This window comes from Crassostrea angulata, chromosome 1 (genome assembly GCF_025612915.1).
Source record: "Crassostrea angulata isolate pt1a10 chromosome 1, ASM2561291v2, whole genome shotgun sequence".
NCBI lineage: Eukaryota > Metazoa > Mollusca > Bivalvia > Ostreida > Ostreidae > Magallana > Magallana angulata.
This window is the reverse complement of record NC_069111.1, coordinates 49,973,814-49,994,600: the sequence shown is the minus strand read 5'-3', so window position 1 is coordinate 49,994,600 and position 20,787 is coordinate 49,973,814. Positions and strand designations below refer to the sequence as shown.

General features: G+C 33.4%; 2 protein-coding genes across 2 annotated transcripts; both read left to right on the top strand.

Moving 5' to 3' along the window:
- Positions 1-253: 253 nt before the first annotated feature.
- LOC128185618 (neural cell adhesion molecule L1-like) lies at positions 254-5,614 on the top strand. Its single transcript, XM_052855220.1, has 8 exons — positions 254-509; positions 1,702-1,857; positions 2,045-2,203; positions 2,427-2,474; positions 2,867-3,157; positions 3,272-3,565; positions 4,027-4,313; positions 4,658-5,614. The coding sequence occupies exons 1-8, from the start codon at positions 320-322 to the stop codon at positions 4,817-4,819; spliced, it is 1,587 nt and encodes a 528-aa protein (XP_052711180.1). The 5' UTR covers positions 254-319; the 3' UTR covers positions 4,820-5,614.
- Positions 5,615-15,005: 9,391 nt separating this feature from the next.
- LOC128185610 (muscle M-line assembly protein unc-89-like) lies at positions 15,006-20,666 on the top strand. The gene is made up of 8 exons (XM_052855208.1): positions 15,006-15,612; positions 16,939-17,094; positions 17,306-17,464; positions 17,670-17,711; positions 18,419-18,712; positions 18,845-19,138; positions 19,662-19,948; positions 20,311-20,666. Exons 1-8 carry the CDS (start codon positions 15,423-15,425, stop codon positions 20,365-20,367), a joined length of 1,479 nt encoding a protein of 492 aa, XP_052711168.1. The 5' UTR covers positions 15,006-15,422; the 3' UTR covers positions 20,368-20,666.
- The last annotated feature ends 121 nt before the right edge of the window (positions 20,667-20,787 follow it).

Sequence of the window (20,787 nt, the reverse complement as noted above, 5' to 3'; positions counted from 1 at the left end):
GTGTGTTTCCCATTACTAAATGACATGTATGTACATGTATGATCGGAGTATAGATACATTACTACGTCTAATGCATCGCAAAATGCGTAATAAAGTTGTAACAATTTTCAACCGAATGTATTTTCAAAAGATTTAAAGTTCCAAAGCATGCATTGATATTCAAAAGCCTATTTTTTTGTTATGTATTCAGGAACCTAGCGCATAATGTTTCCATCCCGTTTAATTATTCCAAAAAAAGAGAAGCCGACCGCTCCTCGGAAAACAGTTCGAACCAAAAGTATAGGTGGTTTTTAACCGAGAAAGAGGGAAGTTTCTAAACATGAAGACGCAACAAAAGTTTTTAAGTTTTCTGATTGTAATGTATCTTCTGAAGATTTCGTGTCTCTTATATGGTTTGCTGACGGACTACTGGGTGGAGACAGATGGCTATCACTATGGACTGTTTGAGTATTGTGTTGACAATACAAGTTCTTGTCTGGATGTCACACCTCAGCTTCAAACAATTGAAGGTATACCAAGACAATGCGACAAGGTTTACATAACTTATGAAGTATTCTCTTGGTGAAAAATAATTGTAATAAAATGAATATGTATAAATCGAGACTGTATGCAAGTTGTTCATTCGAAAAAAAACTTCTTTAACCAGGAGTGGATATTTTGAATATTTACCCAAATGGTTAACGTAATTTACACCTTCCACTTTCAAAAACATTTGGTTAGTATAACGAGAACTGCTCCACTACGAATGTAGCATAGTTTTTGATACGGACAGACTTGCATGTACTCGAAAATAGAATCGTTAATCTTAAAAGTTTTACTTGATGACACTTCATTAACACTTTTATTACCTATTAATATGATAAAATGCTGAATGTGTTGAACCATAATTTTTTTGTTCATTTTTGATTATACTCTGTCCGAAAATTTTCGGACACAGTGTTTTTTCTTCTTCTAAAAGTCGAAGAATACAGTTGATTCAATTCTACGGTATTTGTAATAAATTTTTCCAAATAACTTCGGAAGAGACGTCCGTCGATTTAATATTAGTCTCGACTAATCTTGCTGAGATTACTTTATGACAGCGTTGCATGCCCAAACAGATTAATTTTACAAATGTACATCGAATTCTGTAACTTTAATTTTTCTATTTAGTCTGCAACTTTTTTAGGAAAAAATTAAATCCTTTAGGAAAAATAAATATAAATTGACGTCCGTCAATTTATTTAAGTCTCAACTTATCTCGCTGAGAATACTTTATGTACAGAGTCGCATGCCAAAAAAGATTTACATCGAATTCTGTAACTTTGATTTTCCCATTTTGTCTGCAACTTCTTTAGGAAAAAATTAAAGTATGAACTGTGACGCATTCTTTACTTCAATATATCAACATACAAAACGTCTTTGTTCTCGACAAACAATACTTTTTTGAATTATTGCTGACTATCAATGGACGTTCTGGTATGTCGGATTGTTAAATTCCACAGAAGGTTATGTTTGCCTTGCCTTATTTGGACTTTAACAACCCAACACACAGGTACTAATGTTACGAGTGATGTACAATATGTAATCCAATGGCAGAGCTACATTCTAGTCCAGAACCAAATAATAAGTTCCTTTTTTTTCAATGTCGTATCATTTGTTACCTGTCCCTAATTGGCTTAAATCTTTAAAGTACTTTTACTTCCTTTTCTGTACTTCCAGATCATATATTAATGACCCGTTATTGTTTGATCAGCGCTTGTATACTAGTCTTTGTCTGTCTGGTATTTTGTGTGAGTTTATGCTCTGAATGCAGCGATCGGCTGAAGGAAAAGAAGATGCATACGAAGATCAATGTGACTGGAGCATTTTTCCAATGTATGTTTCTTCGTCCTATATTTAATGTATTTGAGTCAAAGTTAAGCAATCTTGAATTATATGTACTGAAGGATGCCTAAATTCTTATAAAAGCCTGAAATTTATATTCATATATTTTATGCATATTAATTGTTATACTGTTTAAAAGAGCACACTCTAACAACTGTGCATTTTCTTTGTTTTCAAGTTGTACTAGAGGCCTGTACAGTGGTTACATTTGTTCATGGAGTCACTGACCATGAACTCTCACGAGTTTCTCAACTCAGCTGGTCGTTTTTCTTAACAGCTTCAACGACGGGTTTCACATTTTTTTTCCTGATCATACTTCTTCACACAACCTTATACTGTAAGTATGTGTCTTGTCTGTCCATCGTTTTGTGGTGGCAATTTTCACCTCAATTCCCCTTTCTCTTCTTTCTAAAGTTTCTGTTACAACACTACTCCATACAATGAAGTAAGTTAACGATAAATCATGTATTGCAGAAAATGCTAATAACATGCCTTATGAAGATGTTATGTAAATAAAAAAAGTTATTTTTTCAAATCTAATCTAAGTATAACACTTGTAGGCAACAAAAGCTGCTGTTTGGATACGTCATCCGTTGGTAATTCTTCTGGTGAGTACACAAACTGGTTGAGAATGTCACAGAAATTACACAGCATCATCTTTTACATAAGCTTCAACTTGGCTCTCCGAATATGTTAAGCAAAGATCGATAGGTTCCAATCATAACTGGAACGCACAGGGACGCAAAGGGTTGTAAAAAGAATCTAAGTATTGTCTTGTAATTAATATATATCAAACATTAACGCACTTCGCTCAAACGCTTCTGATAAAAAAATATTTAAATAAATTATATACTTGTACATTTGTTGTGTTGTGTTGTTGTTTTTCAAAAATTGATACTTAGCTTCTCTGCTTTAATGATAAACTGCTTTTTTCTGTGTGCATTTTGGTCAATTACATTATTTTTTTACTATGTAAATTTCAAATATCAACATTTTGCAGGAACAGAGCTTACATTTAAAAATCCTCCGAAGAGTGTTTCTGTTAACGCTGGTCAGGCAGTCTCTATTGTTGCTTACGTAACAAATGCAAACCACGTTTATTGGTGCAAGGGTAGAGACCATGTGATTCGGATATCCACGTCATTTGAAGAATGCTATAATAATTCTAAAGCTGAACTTACCTTGAAAAATGCTAGACTTCAAGACGACGGGGAATATACTTGTGTAGCAGAGAAATATGGAAGGAATAGAAAAGAAATCAGAGAATCGTTCTTTATATATGTACACCACGGTAATTATTTCTCTTTTTCACATCTCTCCGATTCTGTCTCTTATGTCGTATTCGTCATTACATAATATTCTAATGTGTTTTCATTATAAGTTTAGTTTTGTTCATGTATTCTAGTAAAACCAGTATTTAAAACAAAACCAAAAGATGTCACCGTGCACCTTGGAGATGCAGTAAATCTAGAGGCAATTGTCGTAAACGCGGAAGCAGTTTCGTGGTTCCATGAGGACCAGATTTTGAGTAACTCTAAAAGTAAAATCGCCCTTAAGTTTTTGAATGGAAAGGCATCGTTAAAAATCGACTGCGTAACAAAGATTGATGAAGGAGACTATACCTGCTTGGCTAAATCAGGAAATGACCCCATCAAAGCGAAGGAGGAATCTGTTTATTGTCATGTCAAAGTTATTGATGGTAATAAAACCATGAAGAAAATGAAAAAGAAAATCTCGACATTAATGTAGACTTACAATCGAAACCAGGAGAATTGAGGTTGTGTAAACTGACATCAATTTGTTAAGCGTCATAAATGCAAAACGTGTGCCCAAGTCCACTTTGCTTTGCAAAATTGTTCCATCTAGATATAATTGAATAAATTTTCTGCATTTTTTTTTATAATTATTTTAAAAAAGGTAGAATTATTTCAAGACTGCATACGGTTTTTATACTGAGATTACAATAAAACTACGTCGCATTGTTTATTGCTGTTCCTGTTTAAGATATAAATTATATGGACACGAAATTGAAGTGTAAAGTGTCAAACGTGATATCATATGTTTTTTTTTATCTAAAAATTAACTTGTTCAAATTAGTTCATTTACGTTGTCAGAATTTTCATGTAGTAAATTATCTAAAAATTTAAAATCTGTTTACAGCTGAACTGCCTTCATTTAATGATGTCCCAAATTCCTTGAATGTCAAAAGTGGTTCAACTCTGGAAATAGCGATCAACGTTTGTGGATATCCAAAACCCAAGAACGTTTCATGGTACAAAGAAGGGACAGTTCTCGAGAGAAGTAGACGGGCTATTATGCAGTATATGGAGGGAGACTGTAGACTTCTAATCCATGATACAGTTCCTGCCGACTCAGGCATGTACGAATGCTATGCTGAAAATGCACATGGAAACAACAAGTGTAAGATACCCGTAAAAGTTACAAAGGTAAGGAAAAAATGAATTATCAATTTAAGCATTCCAACAGTCTTGCTTTTTTATAAAAAAAATTATTATACATGTAAATAAGTCAAATTAAAAAATCTTTATAAACATTAAATGTCAGCGAGTCATGACTGGAAGCATGTAAAGTATAAGAAAAATAAAATTCAGAATACCAAAATAAAGTGTACATGTTAATTAATGTTCAACGCCCTAAACTTGATTATTGTTTCTTAGTGTTGCAGTGCCGTTAATATTTTAAAATCTAAAAATCGAAGGCATTGACTCGAAGTAAATAAAATGGTTGGTATATAAATAAATCTGACTTTTACAATGTTTCGTTTGATTAGGAGGATCAAGAGCCTATTCAGTGTACAATTTGCATGGATCGCCGACCATCTCACGTGTTACGTTGTGGCCACGCCTTTTGCTTGGAGTGTATTGAGGGGTTTCAAAATGGATGTGGAATATGTCGGGCCCCTTCTAGAGAGCGCACACGACTGTTTTTGTAATTCTGTATGTGCCTATATCAATCGCCGTCCAAATATCAATCGCCGTCCATGTTTGCAGTCCATAATCTTTTTTGTTTTTGTTTATACCAGTACATGTATATGATTGTATTGTCAGCTTGGAAATTTCAAAATGTAAAAAGTGTTTTTAGAATCACAGACAAAAAGAATATGAAACAACACTTTGCACTATCCTAAGATTGGGTCTGCGTTGAGTTTTATTCTTTTCTTACTACAGCAGAGTTTAGCCAAAAGCAGTGGCCATTTAAAACAATGTGTCTCATTCAACAGAACATATTATTCACTTTGTTGTTTTCATAACTGCTTTACAGCGTTTTTAAAGCCTATTAAAAACACTAAAAACCAACTCTTCGACTGGTTTTGAATTAAATGTTTTAAGTTCATTTGAGCTCAAGGCTCAATTGAGCTTTTCTGTCAAAAGTCCGATGTCAATTGCAAACGATATGGTACGATATTATGCGCATTGAATCGTTGGTTACTAGTACTTACATATAATATGGCAATGTAATCGATTATCTTGATGTTTCTTATGATGTTTGTACCTGTATCATATGCGATTTATGTCACTTTTTGCATTATTCAATTCTTTTGCAAAAAGAAATTGTAATACATTTGGTTTTAAAATCAAGCACTAAAAAGTTTGTCTCATTGACTGTTTGGCGGAAATAAGCAATATAATGATACAAATGCCCTTTTGTAATAAATTTGAACAAAGTTAGCATTATTTCATGGGCGGTGAAAGGGTAAAACGGCGTCAATGCAAAACAAACAATTTATTTATAAAAACATGCTGAAATACAAAACAGACAAGCTTAAAACAAAATTAACTGCCTTTTTTTGCAAATTTAATAGATACCGATGCAAAACAAACGATCACCCATGCAAGAGCCAAATACTAAATTATTGTTGATGGCATGCAAAGAGGTATCAAGAGAAATCGTACCCTACAGAAATCGTTACCCGGAGAAAACGTACCCTTGATATGCAGGGAACGTTTTTATGCGCAGATCCAGATTTTTTTCAGGAAGAAAGGAGGAGTCCGAGCGATGTATAGGTTTGCCAGGGGTGGTGGTGGTCCGGGCCATATATATGGTAATTTTGCGATGTTAATTTAAGATATGTGAGTTTTCCAGAAGTGTGTGTGTGTGGAAGGAAGGGGTCCAGACTTCAGCTTATCTTCATAATAAAGACTTTAAAGCTCTGTGTTTCGTTTGTAAATTGACTTTCAAACTTCGATCAAGCATATAAAGCATTAATAGATATAAGTATTGGATGAATAGTATATTTTGGATGGGGGTGTGGGGTTGGATCGAGCTTATATTAATATTGCCAATTACTGCTGATTAAACAAACCCATATATTACTAGTATACATGTATTACAATACTAAATCCCGACCGGGTACTATAGACCGGTTGAAAGCAACTTTTATTGATAGATACATGACTTGTATAGACGTAAAAATATACAGATACACATAAGATAATTATATGAATAATTAAAATACACATAATACACATAAATTATTTACCCAAACCATTACATTATTAATACCATTATATTAATTGTTTATTTCTCAAAATTATAATGCATTCAAAACTAATAGATTTTAACCGATCTCAGATATACTGTATCGATTGGTTAATTATCGACTGGTTTAACTGCTCGGGCCACGCTTCACTACTGAATTCAACATCCACTGATGTTCCCGAAAATTGAATGACATTGTCTGACATGTACTGTATAATCACTCTTACTAACTGTAAATCCACTCTTTATCTTCTGTACAGAGCTACTGTACCCCACTGTATCCCACCGTACCCCACTGTACCCCCCTGGGAAGCACTGTACCTACTCCTTGACCAGAACTTTTTTATTGTTATAGTACTTGGAATGATCATATTGTAAAAAGAAATATTTCTAACGCCAGGTGCCTGTGTTCGTTATCGGTATACATTAATGTTAACTTTGTTCGGTAATTCAGCAGTTTGAGAGTTTTCGGAGTTTTCGTAAACCTTGTATAACAGATACCGTCCGACTTGTAGATTTTCCCTTGGATCACAAAATTAATTACATCTAATGATTGAAATTATCTACCTAAATATAGTTGTTTTGATTTCCCCGGTTAGTTGTGGTTTTTTAGAATTTTTCTTGGGGTCTTATTTTACATACATGTAAAATACCGTTGTGTCAATTTTCTACAACTATGAGGAACAGTCCCGGTGTAATGAAGAATAATGACCCCCGTAGAATAATGACCGGGGGTCATTTTTCTACGTAGAATAATGACCCCCCTAGCTGAAGAATAATTGGATTTTTCTGAAGAAAAAAGACCCAGGGGTTATTTTTCTTCATGTTAAACATGAAGAAAAATGACCCCCATAGAAAAATGACCCCCCCCCCCGTAAACATGAATAGAAATTGGTTACCCCGTATCCAAGAAATGACTTTGAAGTTACTTAATTTTTCACTCTGTTCAACTGATTTTGAAGTTATAAACACCGAACTTGTAAATATATCGCTGTATATAGTTTTTCATATCCGTAGCAAGGACACGCAAAACATTCTGACATTGCCACAAATTGCATGATTGTTAACAGTTACGTTACTTCTCTCGTCGACATACGGCGGGAAATGACGCAAATTAAGAAAAAATTCATACACAATGAGGATATGTGTGATAATGAACGAACAATAATCATGAAAGAATAATTGTTGTAATGATATAAGCAATATTCATTGATGAATGAATTGTCAATCGAAGAATGATACATATATATATCTTTATGGAAAAAGACTAAGGGGCAGGTAACGTAGGAATATGAATACTTCTTATTTACATTTGTTGGGGAAAGTGATTTTTTAAAAAATCATTCTGCGTTAGTTTTGTTTTCTTCTACGTAATACATGAACATCAATATTCTAAACATTTTTGTAATGTTGTTTTGTGATCATGAATAGACTTTATTCTTTTGGAGCAAATTTGTGAAGAGTATCTGACTATAGTAAATCTAAATAGATAATAAACACTGATCGATTATAATAAGAAAAGATTGTTTCTTAAAGCGTTGATAAGAGGTTAGGGCCCATGTTAGGGGTTTATATCCCGCTTGATTTTGATCACACGATCTTTATTGTATCCAAAGTTACCAATATGCTCATACAAACTATTGAAGCATTAATCATCTTGATATTAACTAAACTAAAGTATGCCGAGGATAAAGAAAAATATATTTTCTGTACGAGTACTCTCAGTACTTTGACGATTTTTCTTATTGGCCGTTAACCTCTATTGGCGTAATCGCTGCTGTCTGTGCCTACTAACTTCAGCTTGGTTATAATGCCTAACAGTGGAGTAAACTTTTCATAATTTTGGTTCATCATTAATTCTGGGTGATGAACTTATATACCCAGAAGTTTGTATTGTGGATATCCTCAATGCAAGTATGATTCATGAACAATATGAAAAATATAGAAGATGCGACGGCGAAGCGCGAAGATACGAAGACGAAAGTGCTAAGTTGCGAAGGCGAATAAGTGATACTACTATTGCTTCTTCGCCTTTGCAACTTCGCACTCTCGCCTTCGAAACTTCGCGCTTTCGTCTTTTTAGCTCACCGAGACGAAGTCAATGGGAGCATATGCTATACCCCCGGCGTCGGCGTCCGGAGCTGGTTAAAGTTTTAGTTGCAGCTCCTGTATCTAAGCTATTACTTGTCCTCTCTTTACCAAAATTACATGAATGATGCATCTGGACCTACTGAATCTGGTTCCTAACTTTCAGATGCTGGAGGCGGTATAGGTTTTTGGAGCAGGTTAAAGTTTTTTGTTGCAGGTGCCCTTTAATAGCAATATCTAAGTTACTGCTGGTCCGTACTTCACCAAACTTGCATGGATGGTGTGTCTTATGATACTGATGCACCAGACAGGCTTGAGTGCTGAATCTGAGCTATAGGTTTCGGATCATGGAGGAGGTTAAGGTTTTTGGAGCTGGTTAAAGTTTTTGTTGCAGGTGTCCTCTAATGATTATATCTTAGTTACTACTGGTCCTAACTTCATTAAACTTGTATGGATGGTGCGTCTTATGATACTGATGTACCTGACAGACTTGAATCTTGAATCAGAGCCATAGGTTTCTTGATGAGGTTTAGTTTTTTGGAACAGGTCACATGTTTTATAGATGATAGCTTGCATAGTTGATTTAACTATATTATAAATGAAACGTAGAGGTTGCTTTAGATGCAGAGCCTGATCTCCATTATCAAGGATGCTAGAGAAATCTCCTACCTCACTCAAACCTGCTTGATAGATAGATGTGGTTGTTGTTAAATGCTTTGACATGATTCCTATGATATAGTATTGTATGATTTAAAACACTATTGTTTAATAGGATGCAATATAATACCATATGTTATCAAGCCTTCGGCATCGGGCGACATAACACTCCAGGGCTTTCCTGTCACCTCGGGGCAAATATTCTGGTATTGTCGTCCGAGAAGACATGTAATATATGTTATATAACATTTTTAAACAAATCAAACTCAGGTTATCAACATATTTATTTAATTCACAAGGCAGAGGCAAATGTTTTTAAAACACTCACGCTTGAGTTTATCACTTTTGTCGTATTTGCCGAATTTTTTCATTAATTAAACTATCGAGTTCATCTGAATTTAGATGAACAAACCGCAGACATTGGCCTGACATGTTGAAAATTCGCGGATCTGTTTAGTACGTTTGCTTAGCAACTGGCTCGTTGAATTTCGAACCCGACGTAATTAATATGCAGAATTCTTGCACGCGATGGTGATATTACAGTTTCAGGAGGGCAATATAACTATTTCCTGTGAAATATAACTGTTTCCGGGAGGGCAATATAACTGTTTCCGGTGTTATTCAGCAATTTTCAGGGCATAGTAATAAAATTATCTCATTTGTGACATAACGAGAAAACTTCTTCAAAAATGGTATATTATAAAATATCGTATCATACGATATTGTATATTGTTATATTTAGTAGTATATTCTCACTATATTACTCTATATAGACGAATAGTCAATAATTGTAATATTAGCTCGTCCGAAAAATATTGACCGGTCAATATTTTTTTAATATTGAACGGCTAGGAATAATATCTCGAGAACATTCCCTCTATTTCAAATAATCGCCTCTGATTTGTTTATTTGTAAACGATGACGTAAATAACTCTTCGCGACTCCAAAACAAGGTGACGTCATAATAGACAGTCAGTCAAGGCAAGTAAACAACGGACGCGCAATGCGACGGTTTGCTATCATAACGGATATAAGGATTTGCGAATTACTGTGAAGTAAAATCAGGTAGAACATCTGTATGTTAATTCTTACGGTCGGCGGAATTTCACCAGTGACCGTTTGATGCAGACTGAGAGGATATATAGGAAATGAACGATGCACAAAATTGAATTCGTGAATTCTTTGTTAAGCTGAGAATTACGGCGATCTGTTTTCAATTACTTTCTTAAATTTTGGTTTTTTTCTTCATATAACAAAACTCCGCTTCGTGTCGGGCAATATTTCGTCCCTCGGGGGCTAATATAATCAATGTTGCCCTCAACCCCAGTCAATATTTGTATAATATGATATTGGTTTATATGATATATTATCATATCACATGAAATTGTATTTTATGATACTTTAATATATATTATTGTATCATATGATACAATGTGTATAATATGATTGTGTTATATAATATTTTACTTTATCCCATGATATTGTATCATTTGATAAGATATCAAATTATATGTATTATACAATACAATATCATATTATTTATCAAATATGATACAGTATCATACAATGCAATATCATACTATAATATTTACATTCACTTTCTTTCCCTCTATTAAATTGCATTGGTTGATTTGAGTGATATTTACGCACAGCACAGAAGACCCAATCACCAAATCTGGTGCGTATGAATACATTATGTATTTCTTCAGTATTTCTCGAAGAACAGGAACTGACTCTTCTCGTGACTTCAAACCGGATAACGACCTGTTATTATACTTACGCTGATAAATATTTCATTGATGTAAATATATGTTGACAGTTAAATGAATTCAATTGATTAATTTCTTAGTTTACCAAAAGTAAATTCATTAATTCACAGAAATAAAAATAAAAATGTGTTATTAGAATTTAAAACGCTGTGCACTATTTTTGTCAGCATATTTCGGCTGTTCCAGTGGCCATTCCGTTAATTTCGCATACCTCGTTGAATAAGATAGAGCTTTTTAAAAACAAATCATATTTTCGGGAAGGAAATACGTGTTTAAAAAACGTAAATAAAAGCATTGATTCATTCTTTTTTGAAACATGAGGTCTTATAACTGCAACGATGAGTGCAAACAAATTTTCATAAAAATTTTATGCACACACCATTGCCGTTATGAGACAACATCTTTCAAAAAATAATGATTCAATGCTTAATTATACAATATAATATCATATGTTTCAATGTTATGATGTATATTGCAATATGATATTGTTTCATATAATACTAGATTGCATTATGTTTTATGATATTCTATTTTATGATCAAATACAATTATAATGTATAACACAATACAATGTCAAATCATACGTTACAATATCATATCTCACAATTTTTTACGATATTTTATGGTTTTATATGATATATATTGTAAGTATGATTAGATGCACTTTTAATTGTATATTATTGTATTGATTAACATATGGACATATGATTATTATACAATTTTTTAACAGATGATATACGATTTAATTTGTGTCAAAACAGAATCCATGAATATCCAATATCATAAAGGATGGTTTTCAAATAATATGATAAAGGTGGTCTCATAAAGGTGATGCCTCATAAAGGTGATGCCTCGTCTCGGTGCGCTTTGTAATCTGTGATTACCTATGTTTATAATTGCGGAGCACTCCATCGTTTAAAGGGTTCCAAGGCATATTTTTGGATTTTTTAAAAATAAAATTAATAAAATTAAATTATCCAGGGGGATAGGGTCCGGACTCCCTCTCTTTGACTGCGTAAAATTATTAATATTGAATTTGCAGGTGGGGCGGACCCCCTCTCCCCCCTCTAGATCCATGCATGAGCAAGGAGTGTCGCATAATGAAATTAGAATGTTATTGTGTTTGGTCCACGGTAATCAGACGGCTGGTAAGTGACAGGAGTCTGGAAGTGCATATGTACACATAATGGCGGACATTACATTTTATGTGGAGTATATAATGATTAGGCATAGTCAGCACTAGTAAACATATGTGTTACATGTACACTTTAAAATATTTATAAACATCCATAGTAAGCGCGATGGCCTAGCGCATGCGTACCAATAATAGCATAGATTAATCGGAAAACCTTGGCGAGTACAGTGCCTGTATTAAATTCTATGTAATCGACCGAGACTTACTGAATGCAATAAAAAAAGGCGAGGGCGAAAGTGCGAAGATGCGAAGGCCAGAGTGTAAAGATGGGAAGGAGCGATAGTAATATCGCTCCTTCGCCTTCGAACCTTCGCACTTTATGCATCACATCTTCGCGCTTCGTCGTCGCATCTTCGCACTTTTGCTCCTTCGCCTTCGCACTATCGCCCTTGCAACTTAGGTCGAAGTGGCCCAATCGGAACACCATAGATATATGTAAATGTAATTGTTAAGATGACAACCATACCCCGATGCAATACCTCAATACCTTGTTATAACGGAAGGATTTTTATTTTCTAAGATATACCCCTTCTTTCACTTTAAGTTTATTTGAATATGAATTATAATTTCTGTTACTTTCTGTAAACTGCAGCAGTAAAAATTACAATAGTGTAAAGACTATTTCACAAATAATAAAATAATATACTGAAAAACTTTAATCTACAAGGGGGTCATTATTCTACAGGGGTCACTTTTCTTCATGTGGAGTGTGCTCATTTTTATGAAAATGACACTTATTCTTCAGGCAAAGGGGTCATTTTTCTACGTAGAATATTGACCGGGGGGTCATTTTTCTGCGTAGAATAATGACCGGGGGTCATTATTCTACGTAGAAAAATGACCCCCGGTCATTATTCTACGGGATATAATGACCGGGGGGTCATTTTTCTGCGTAGAATAATGATTGGGGGTCATTCTACGTAGAAAAATGACCCCCGTTCATTATTCTACGGGGGTCATTATTCTTCATTACACCGGCCGGAATTCAGTAAAATTATGAAAAAGTATCAGGTAATTGCAAAATAAGCCGAATTTTAACATTCTAGATTGCAACAACTAATTCAAACTCATAATTTTTGGAACATAATCGAGGAAAACGTTGACAATTTCAAATTCAAACTTTCATGACCCCGTCTTTCAGTACCCTCAGTACTTTCATTTTTGCAAGCTGGTCTGTTAGCTTTGTATTTCAGCATTTAAAAATAAGTTGTTCGCTTTGCATTTACGTCTTTTTTGCCGTTTCTGCCGCCCACAATATTTCATGCTGTTTCAAAAAATATGCTTATTTTTTTACAAAGAAGCAGATGGCCAGTGCTATATTGTCTTGTTGCTGCTTTAGATTAAGGAGAGATAGGAATAAACCGACTTGAAAAAAATCAGAATCTATAGAGCCATATAATGGATTCAGTTGCTCCAAAAAATTATACGCTATATCTATGGTATGTTAAGTGATTAGTAATTGATCAACATCTGATCTCCGAAAACGGAGTCTTTGGATCCATCATTGGCATTGTGGTAAAACGGCGTTGTTTTTGTTTTGGCTTGTCAATATCAATGTGAGTTATGCCCCTTAGTTCTGAATATATAATTAAAATTAGCCAAAAACATGCCAATATTTTATTCTTAAGTTTCAAAAACATTTTTGAATGTTTATGGGTCATATTTATGTCATATGTTCATAACTGTTTACTTGTATAGCTTAAGATTACTTTTTAAAATGAAAAGTTCACCCATAACTTAGATCGTGCACAACTATTACTGTTTAGAAATATATCAAACGCTTGGATATGTTTATTTTCCATTGTTTGTGTCAGTGTAAGCTCATTTTAAACATTTTAGGGCTTAATCATTTAATCATCTTCAGTAAGAATAATTATGAATTTAACATGATTTCCTAACATTGGAAACGCCACAAGTAATTATCAAGTTTTTCGCTAAAATCATAGGTTTCATAGTCCTTTTTTGAAAGATTTCAGGCAGTAAGGTGGTCGTCATTACAATATTTTATTTTATTTTATTTATTTTTTTTTTTTACACCAGAATAAAACTTAATTAAATGCATAAACGAGACTCCTCGACACGTTTGTATATAGACTATGATACTCAGGTGACCGTTAAGTTAAGACCTATTGGCTTTTTGTTTCGTTTACGCACTTATTATTTTGTACGTTTGGTGATTTTAAATTGTAATACTATACAAAAAAGTAAAATTCAATGCAATTTAATCTTTATTAACGATACAATTCCATGAAAAAAATAGCACTTCTCAAGTATCGTCCAAACATCAAACTTTGGAGGAATAATAGTAAAAATATATTCGCATGCAGCACTTTGCAAGATGATTATAGACCCAACGTTTACATCGAAAAATCGCCATGTTCTGTAATAATGCGCATGTGTAGACTCCGAAAACGGAGTCCAAATTGCTTTTGAAGTCCGACTAGACTGGTCAAATACATTAAGTGTACAGAACAATTCAAACAAAGAATAAAATAATTTATTTGATCTTTTCAACATAACTTTCAGCTTCGATTTTCATTCACAACGAAGTGCACTGACTTCTAAGTTTTTTTTTAAAAATGAGCTTGCTAAATATTTATCAATCTTAGATTTAGTTTAAATGCCTTTATTAAATTTTTATGTGAAAGAATTGTTCATCTAACAAGAATAATATTGAATTTTTTTAATATATCAAGCTTTAGTAAAGGTATAAAAAGTTAAAAATAAATTTAACCGAATTGAAAACATGCTTCCTTGAGTCTTGTGACTTGAAAATAATCAAGATTAAAGGTATATCAAAACCTACATTTCCGAGTATGGAGAAGCGGCAACGGTTACTCAGCTCTTTGGATGTGGTTTATATTATCAAGTTTTCTTGTCTCATTGGTGCTTTAATTACGGAATATTAGGAAGATGAATCACTTCGAGTTATATAAATTTTGTGTTGACAAGATAAGCACTTGCCAAAATGTTACATCGCAGCTTTAAACAATTCAATTCTGAAATTTGGTCAGAATAATAAAGCCATCAAGTAACGAAAATGAAACAATTCTTAACCATTGTATGTATGATCGGAGTAAAGATACATTAGTGCCTGTAATGTATCGCAAAATGCATGTTGTATTTTTTTTTTAAGCTGTAAGATTTTTCAACTGCGCGTATGTTCTAAAGATTTAAAGTTCCAAAACATGCAATGATATTTCAAAGCCTGTCTTTTGTTGTGTATTCGGGAAGTTAACACACAATATTTATAGACCTTCAATCATCAAAAAAAGAAGAAGACGCCGACCAGTTTGAACCGAAAGTATAGACAATTTTCCAGCCGAAAAAGAGGGAAGTTATTAAACATGAAAAAGGAACGACAGTTTCTATGCTTTCTGGTTGTTATGTATCCTCTGAAGATTTCGTGTCTCTTATATGCTTTGTTGACGGACTACTGGGTGGAGACAGATGACTTTCACTTCGGGCTTTATAAGTACTGTGTCGACAACACAAGTACTTGTCTGGATGTCACAATTCAGCTTCAAACTATTGAAGGTATTCTATGACAATGCAAAAAAGTTTACACAATCTATAAAGTATTTTCTTGGCAAATAATAATACATACATTTTAAATGATTTGAAACTGTATACAAGTTGTTCCTTCGAGTAAAAGTAATTTTTTTATAAACAAAAGCGGATATTTTAAATACTAACCCGTAAACATAATTTGATATTTTTACTTTCAAAATCATTTAGTTAATATGAAGAAAACTTCTCACTCAGGAAAGTAGCGTCGTTTTTGAAACGGAAAGAACAACCCGAAAATAAAATCGCTAATCTTAAAACTTTTACAAGATTATATAACGCGCAAGGGCGGGAATTAACATTTTACACATTAATATGTTTAACCGTATTATTTGGTTCCCGAAAATATACCAGTATTCACTATTTATGTAATCATTCAATATCATTTCGTTGCAAAAAATATACCTTGATGCAAATTCATACTGACTTAGATCCGCCAAGCCGTGTCCACTACCTTATTCTCATTTTTGCCATTTCCGTTTGGTTAATCGAAAATGAAAGTAGGTTTTTACTTAATTTACAATATAAGGTAAAATTAAACTAAATTATAGTTTATGGACATCATTTCACGTGTTGAAATACCAAAGGTTTAAGCAGTTTGAATACTTTTGTGTTGAAATTCAAAAGATTTAAGTAGTTAGAATGAATTCAAAACCCACCTTATAAGTATTTATCTTACGAGTATAAAAATATGTTGTGGAATGGAACAAAATTTTTTCCAATGGCAGAGCGCAGCCTTAGTCCAGACAAAAATGATATTTGTGTCGAGTTAACAACCCTAGCATTTTGATATGCCTGTTGATGTTGTTCACTTAAAAAACACACCAAATTAGATCTGGAAAAAAAAATAAAAAACGCGGATCGCAAAAAGTTAAAATAATTGCATGTTCTGCGGTTTATCTTCCATAGGTTAGTCACGGCGCAAACGTTTAAAGTTTGTTAAAATAATTATTTCATTTTAAAAAAATGTTACTATGTCACTTGTTATCTTTGTAAAATTCTTTCAATCGTATGACACAAAAGTTGCTGTGCATGCTTTTGTGGATTTTCAAAAAGATTACAGGTTCATTTATTCATAGAGGTTAGTAGGATTATGAGAAATCAAACTTTTTATCAGTAAATACAAATTTATTTAAATACGTAGACTGATTTCAGTCAATGTTTTGTTTTGTTTTTTTTTTTGATGCAGTGCATTTTGATAAACCTTGAAGTCATTGCTTTTCCTTTGTTTTCCAATGTTTTATCATATTTAACCTCAATATTTGGAGTACTTTTACTACCTTTTTGTACTTTCAGATCATATCTTGGTCACCCAATATTCTTTGATCATCGCCTGTATACTAGTCTTTGTCTGTCTGGTGTTTTGTGTGAGTTTATGCTCTGAATGCAGCGATTGGCTGAAGAAAAAGAAAATGCATGCCAGGGTCAATGTGACCGGAGCATTTTTCCAATGTATGTATACTCTCTCGGCCTTATATTAGATATATTTGAATCTGAGTGAAGCAATCTGAATGATATGTATTGTAGAACATTGCTACCCTAAACCCCTTAGTTCCTATTAAATCCTGAAATGTATATTCACATATCTTATGTGTGTTAATTGTTATTTTTATAAAGAAAACAAACGCACTCCAAATAATTAACCATTGGCTTTGTTTTCCAGTTTTACTAGAGGCTTGCACAGTGTTTACATTTGTTCTTGGAGTTACTGATCACGACCTCTTACGAGTCTCTCAACTTAGCTGGTCGTTCTACATAACATCTTCAACGATGTGTTTCACGTTTTTGTTTCTATTCGTACTTCTCCACAACACCCTATATTGTAAGTATCTGTCGTGTCTGTCCGTCGTTTTGTGTTTTTATGTCTCTTACTCCCCCTTTTCTGTTTTTTATTGTAACAACATTACAAAAAAACAATGAAAAAATTCGTACGATACAATCATGTAATGCAAACATAGTACCAATAACATGGCTCACTATGATGTTATGAAAAATTAAAAAAAAAAAACTATGCATAACACTTGCAGGCAATAGAAACTCCTATTTAACGACAGTTGTTGATTCTTCTGGTGAGTAAACAAACTGATTGAAATTGTAACAGAAATAACACAGCCCCATCAATCACGAAGGCTCTTCGGATATGTTAAGCAATGATCGATGGGTCTAATCGTATTGACACGAACAGTGCTGCAAAAACAGTTTACTTCTTGAATCTAACTTGTGTCTTCTAATTAATTTCTATTAAACATTGACTCCGAAGCTTCTGATAGAAAAAATAATTCAGGTGGCTCACTGCACCGTGAAATATTTTCACAAATCAGCAGAAAATTACTTAAGATAGATATCATAATGGATAAGAAGTATTTAAGTCTAATAGGCAAACAAATGTGCAATTTTGGATGAAAAATTACATTTTCAAAAATTTAAGTCAGTTAACATTAATAAAACCTCCTGGCGGATTCGAACTCATGATCTGCGGTTCAGAAGCCCAAGACCTACGACTATATACATGTACAACTTAATCGAACGATAATAACAGTTTAAAAAACATTTAGATCGCCATCTTGTGACGTAGTGTTTTAAAAAGTATAAGTGTAGGTGTAGTGAGGTACCTTGAATATCTTTGACAGTCCTGTTTGCTGTTTTTTGAAAATTGATAGTTGGCTGGCTTATCTGCTTTATAATAGAATTAATTGTGTATTCTGTATGTATTTTGGATTACATAATAATTTTTTTTAAAAAAAGGATTTTGATTTCAAATATTAACATTTTGCAGGAACAAAACTAAATTTTCAAACCCCTCCGCAGAGTGTTTCTGTCGACGCTGGCAACACAGTCTCTATTGTTGCTTACGTAAGAAATGCAAACCGCGTTTATTGGTGCAAAGGTAGAGAACCCGTGGTTCGGATATCCACGTCTTTTGAAGAACGCTTTAATAATTCTCATAAAGCTGAACTTACCTTGAAAAATGCTAGACTTGAAGACAACGGGGAGTATACTTGTGTAGCAGAGAAATATGGAAAGAATAGAAAAGAAATCAGAGAATCGTTCTTTATATATGTGCACCGCGGTAATCATCTCTCATTTTCTCTCTCTCTCTCTCTCTCTCTCTCTCTCTCTCATGCCGTATTCGTAATTACATGTATATAATAATCTGATGTGTATTCATTACATTATGTCATATTTTGTCTATGTCTTCCAGTAAAACCAGTGTTCTACACAAAACCAAAGGATCTCACCGTGCATGTTGGAGAGACTTTAAATCTAGAGGCAATTGTCAAAAACGCGGAAGCAATCTCGTGGTTTCATGAAGACCAGATTTTGATTAACTCCAAAAATAAAGTCACCCTCAAGTTTGTAAATGAGAAGGCATCGTTAAAAATCGACTGCGTAACAAAGAATGATGAAGGAGACTATACCTGCTTGGCTAAGTCAGGAAATGACCCCATCAAAGCGAAGGAGGAATCTGTTTATTGTCATGTCAGAGTTATTGACGGTAGTTAAACAATTTTTATAATTTAATGAAGAAAGAAAAAAGAAAACTAGATCTTGACATAAATTTTAAATGCAAACCAGGTGAAATGAGGTTGTGTAAACCGACAGCATTTTGTAAAGCGTCATTAATGCAAGTTGGGTTGGATGTAGCGGTGCACTTGTAAGAAGCACTGCAATTTTTTAAAATCCAGGTATAGTTGAATAAAACCTACATTATGATTTTTACCAATTACAAAGAGAGGTAGTACACGACCTAAAAATTGTAAATTATTTCAAGTTTGCATGCGTTTATTTTTTCATAATGAGACTCAAATTAATCCAGGTCGTTAGATTATTGTTGCACCCTGTTTGACATATAACTCATTTGGACACGAAATCAGTGTAAAATAACAAACACGGAATCTTTTTTTTTTTTTTTTTTTTTTTTTAATATCAACTCAAACTGGCTTATAGTATTAACACTGTCAGAATTTTCATGTATTAAGTTATTAATCTAAAACTTTTTTTCAAACATCTGTTTTCAGCTGAACTGCCTTCATTTAATAATGTCCCAAATTCCCTGAATATCAAAAGTGGTTCAACTCTGGAAATAGCGATCAACGTTTGTGGATATCCAAAACCCAAGAACGTTTGTTGGTTCAAAGATGGGAAAGTTATCGAGAGAAGTAGAAGTGTAATAATGCAGTATATGGAGGGAGTCTCTAGACTTCTTATTCATGATACAGTTCAAGCTGACTCAGGCATGTACGAATGCTATGCTGAAAATGTACATGGAAACAACCGGTGCAAGATACCCGTAAAAGTTACAAAGGTAAGGAAAGAATGCACTCTCAATCTAAGAATTCCAACTTTCTTGCTTTTTGAACATAAAATTATCATACTAATACCTGGAAGTCAGACAAATTCAAAAATCTTTATAAACATAAAGAGTCTTGATTGGAAGCAAGAACACTATTTTAAAAAACCTTATAATACCAAAATATATTGTGTACATGTTTTAAAATGGTCAACGCCCTAAATTTATTATTGTTTGTCAGTGTTGCATTGTTTCGTTGATTTTTTAAAATCTAAGGCAATAAATTAAAGTGAATAAAATGGTTGGGGTATAAGTAAATCTGGTTTGAATTTTATCATTACTTCCATAATACTGTTTACAATGTTTTGCTTGTTTAGGATGATCAAGAGCCTATTTCGTGTACACAAGTTCTGATTGGAGTTATTGAGGGGTAAACAAATGGATGTGGAATAGTCGGGCCCCTTCTAGAGAGCGCACATAGTTGATTTTGTAATAATGTATATGCCTACTAGAATATTAATCCTGTCATTGTTTACAGTCCAATCAAAGTCCTTTGTGTGTCATCGTCGTTGTCTTCCTTGTAAACTTTTTACATTTGCTGTTCATAACCAAAGGGTCTTTTCAATCAAATTGTGCAGTATTTATCTATGAATTAAACGCATTCAAACTCGTTAAAATTTACCCTGCATGCATAGAATACCGAGTTAATATAATAAAATTACCGAAATTGCAAGTTTCTACAGAATGCTTGTAACTTCAAAAGTTTTCAGTGCTATTTTGGCCGTACTCTGCGAGACTGACATAATGTGGCCAATCAAATATATGTAAAGGATTTGTCTTTTTCGCTTAACTAG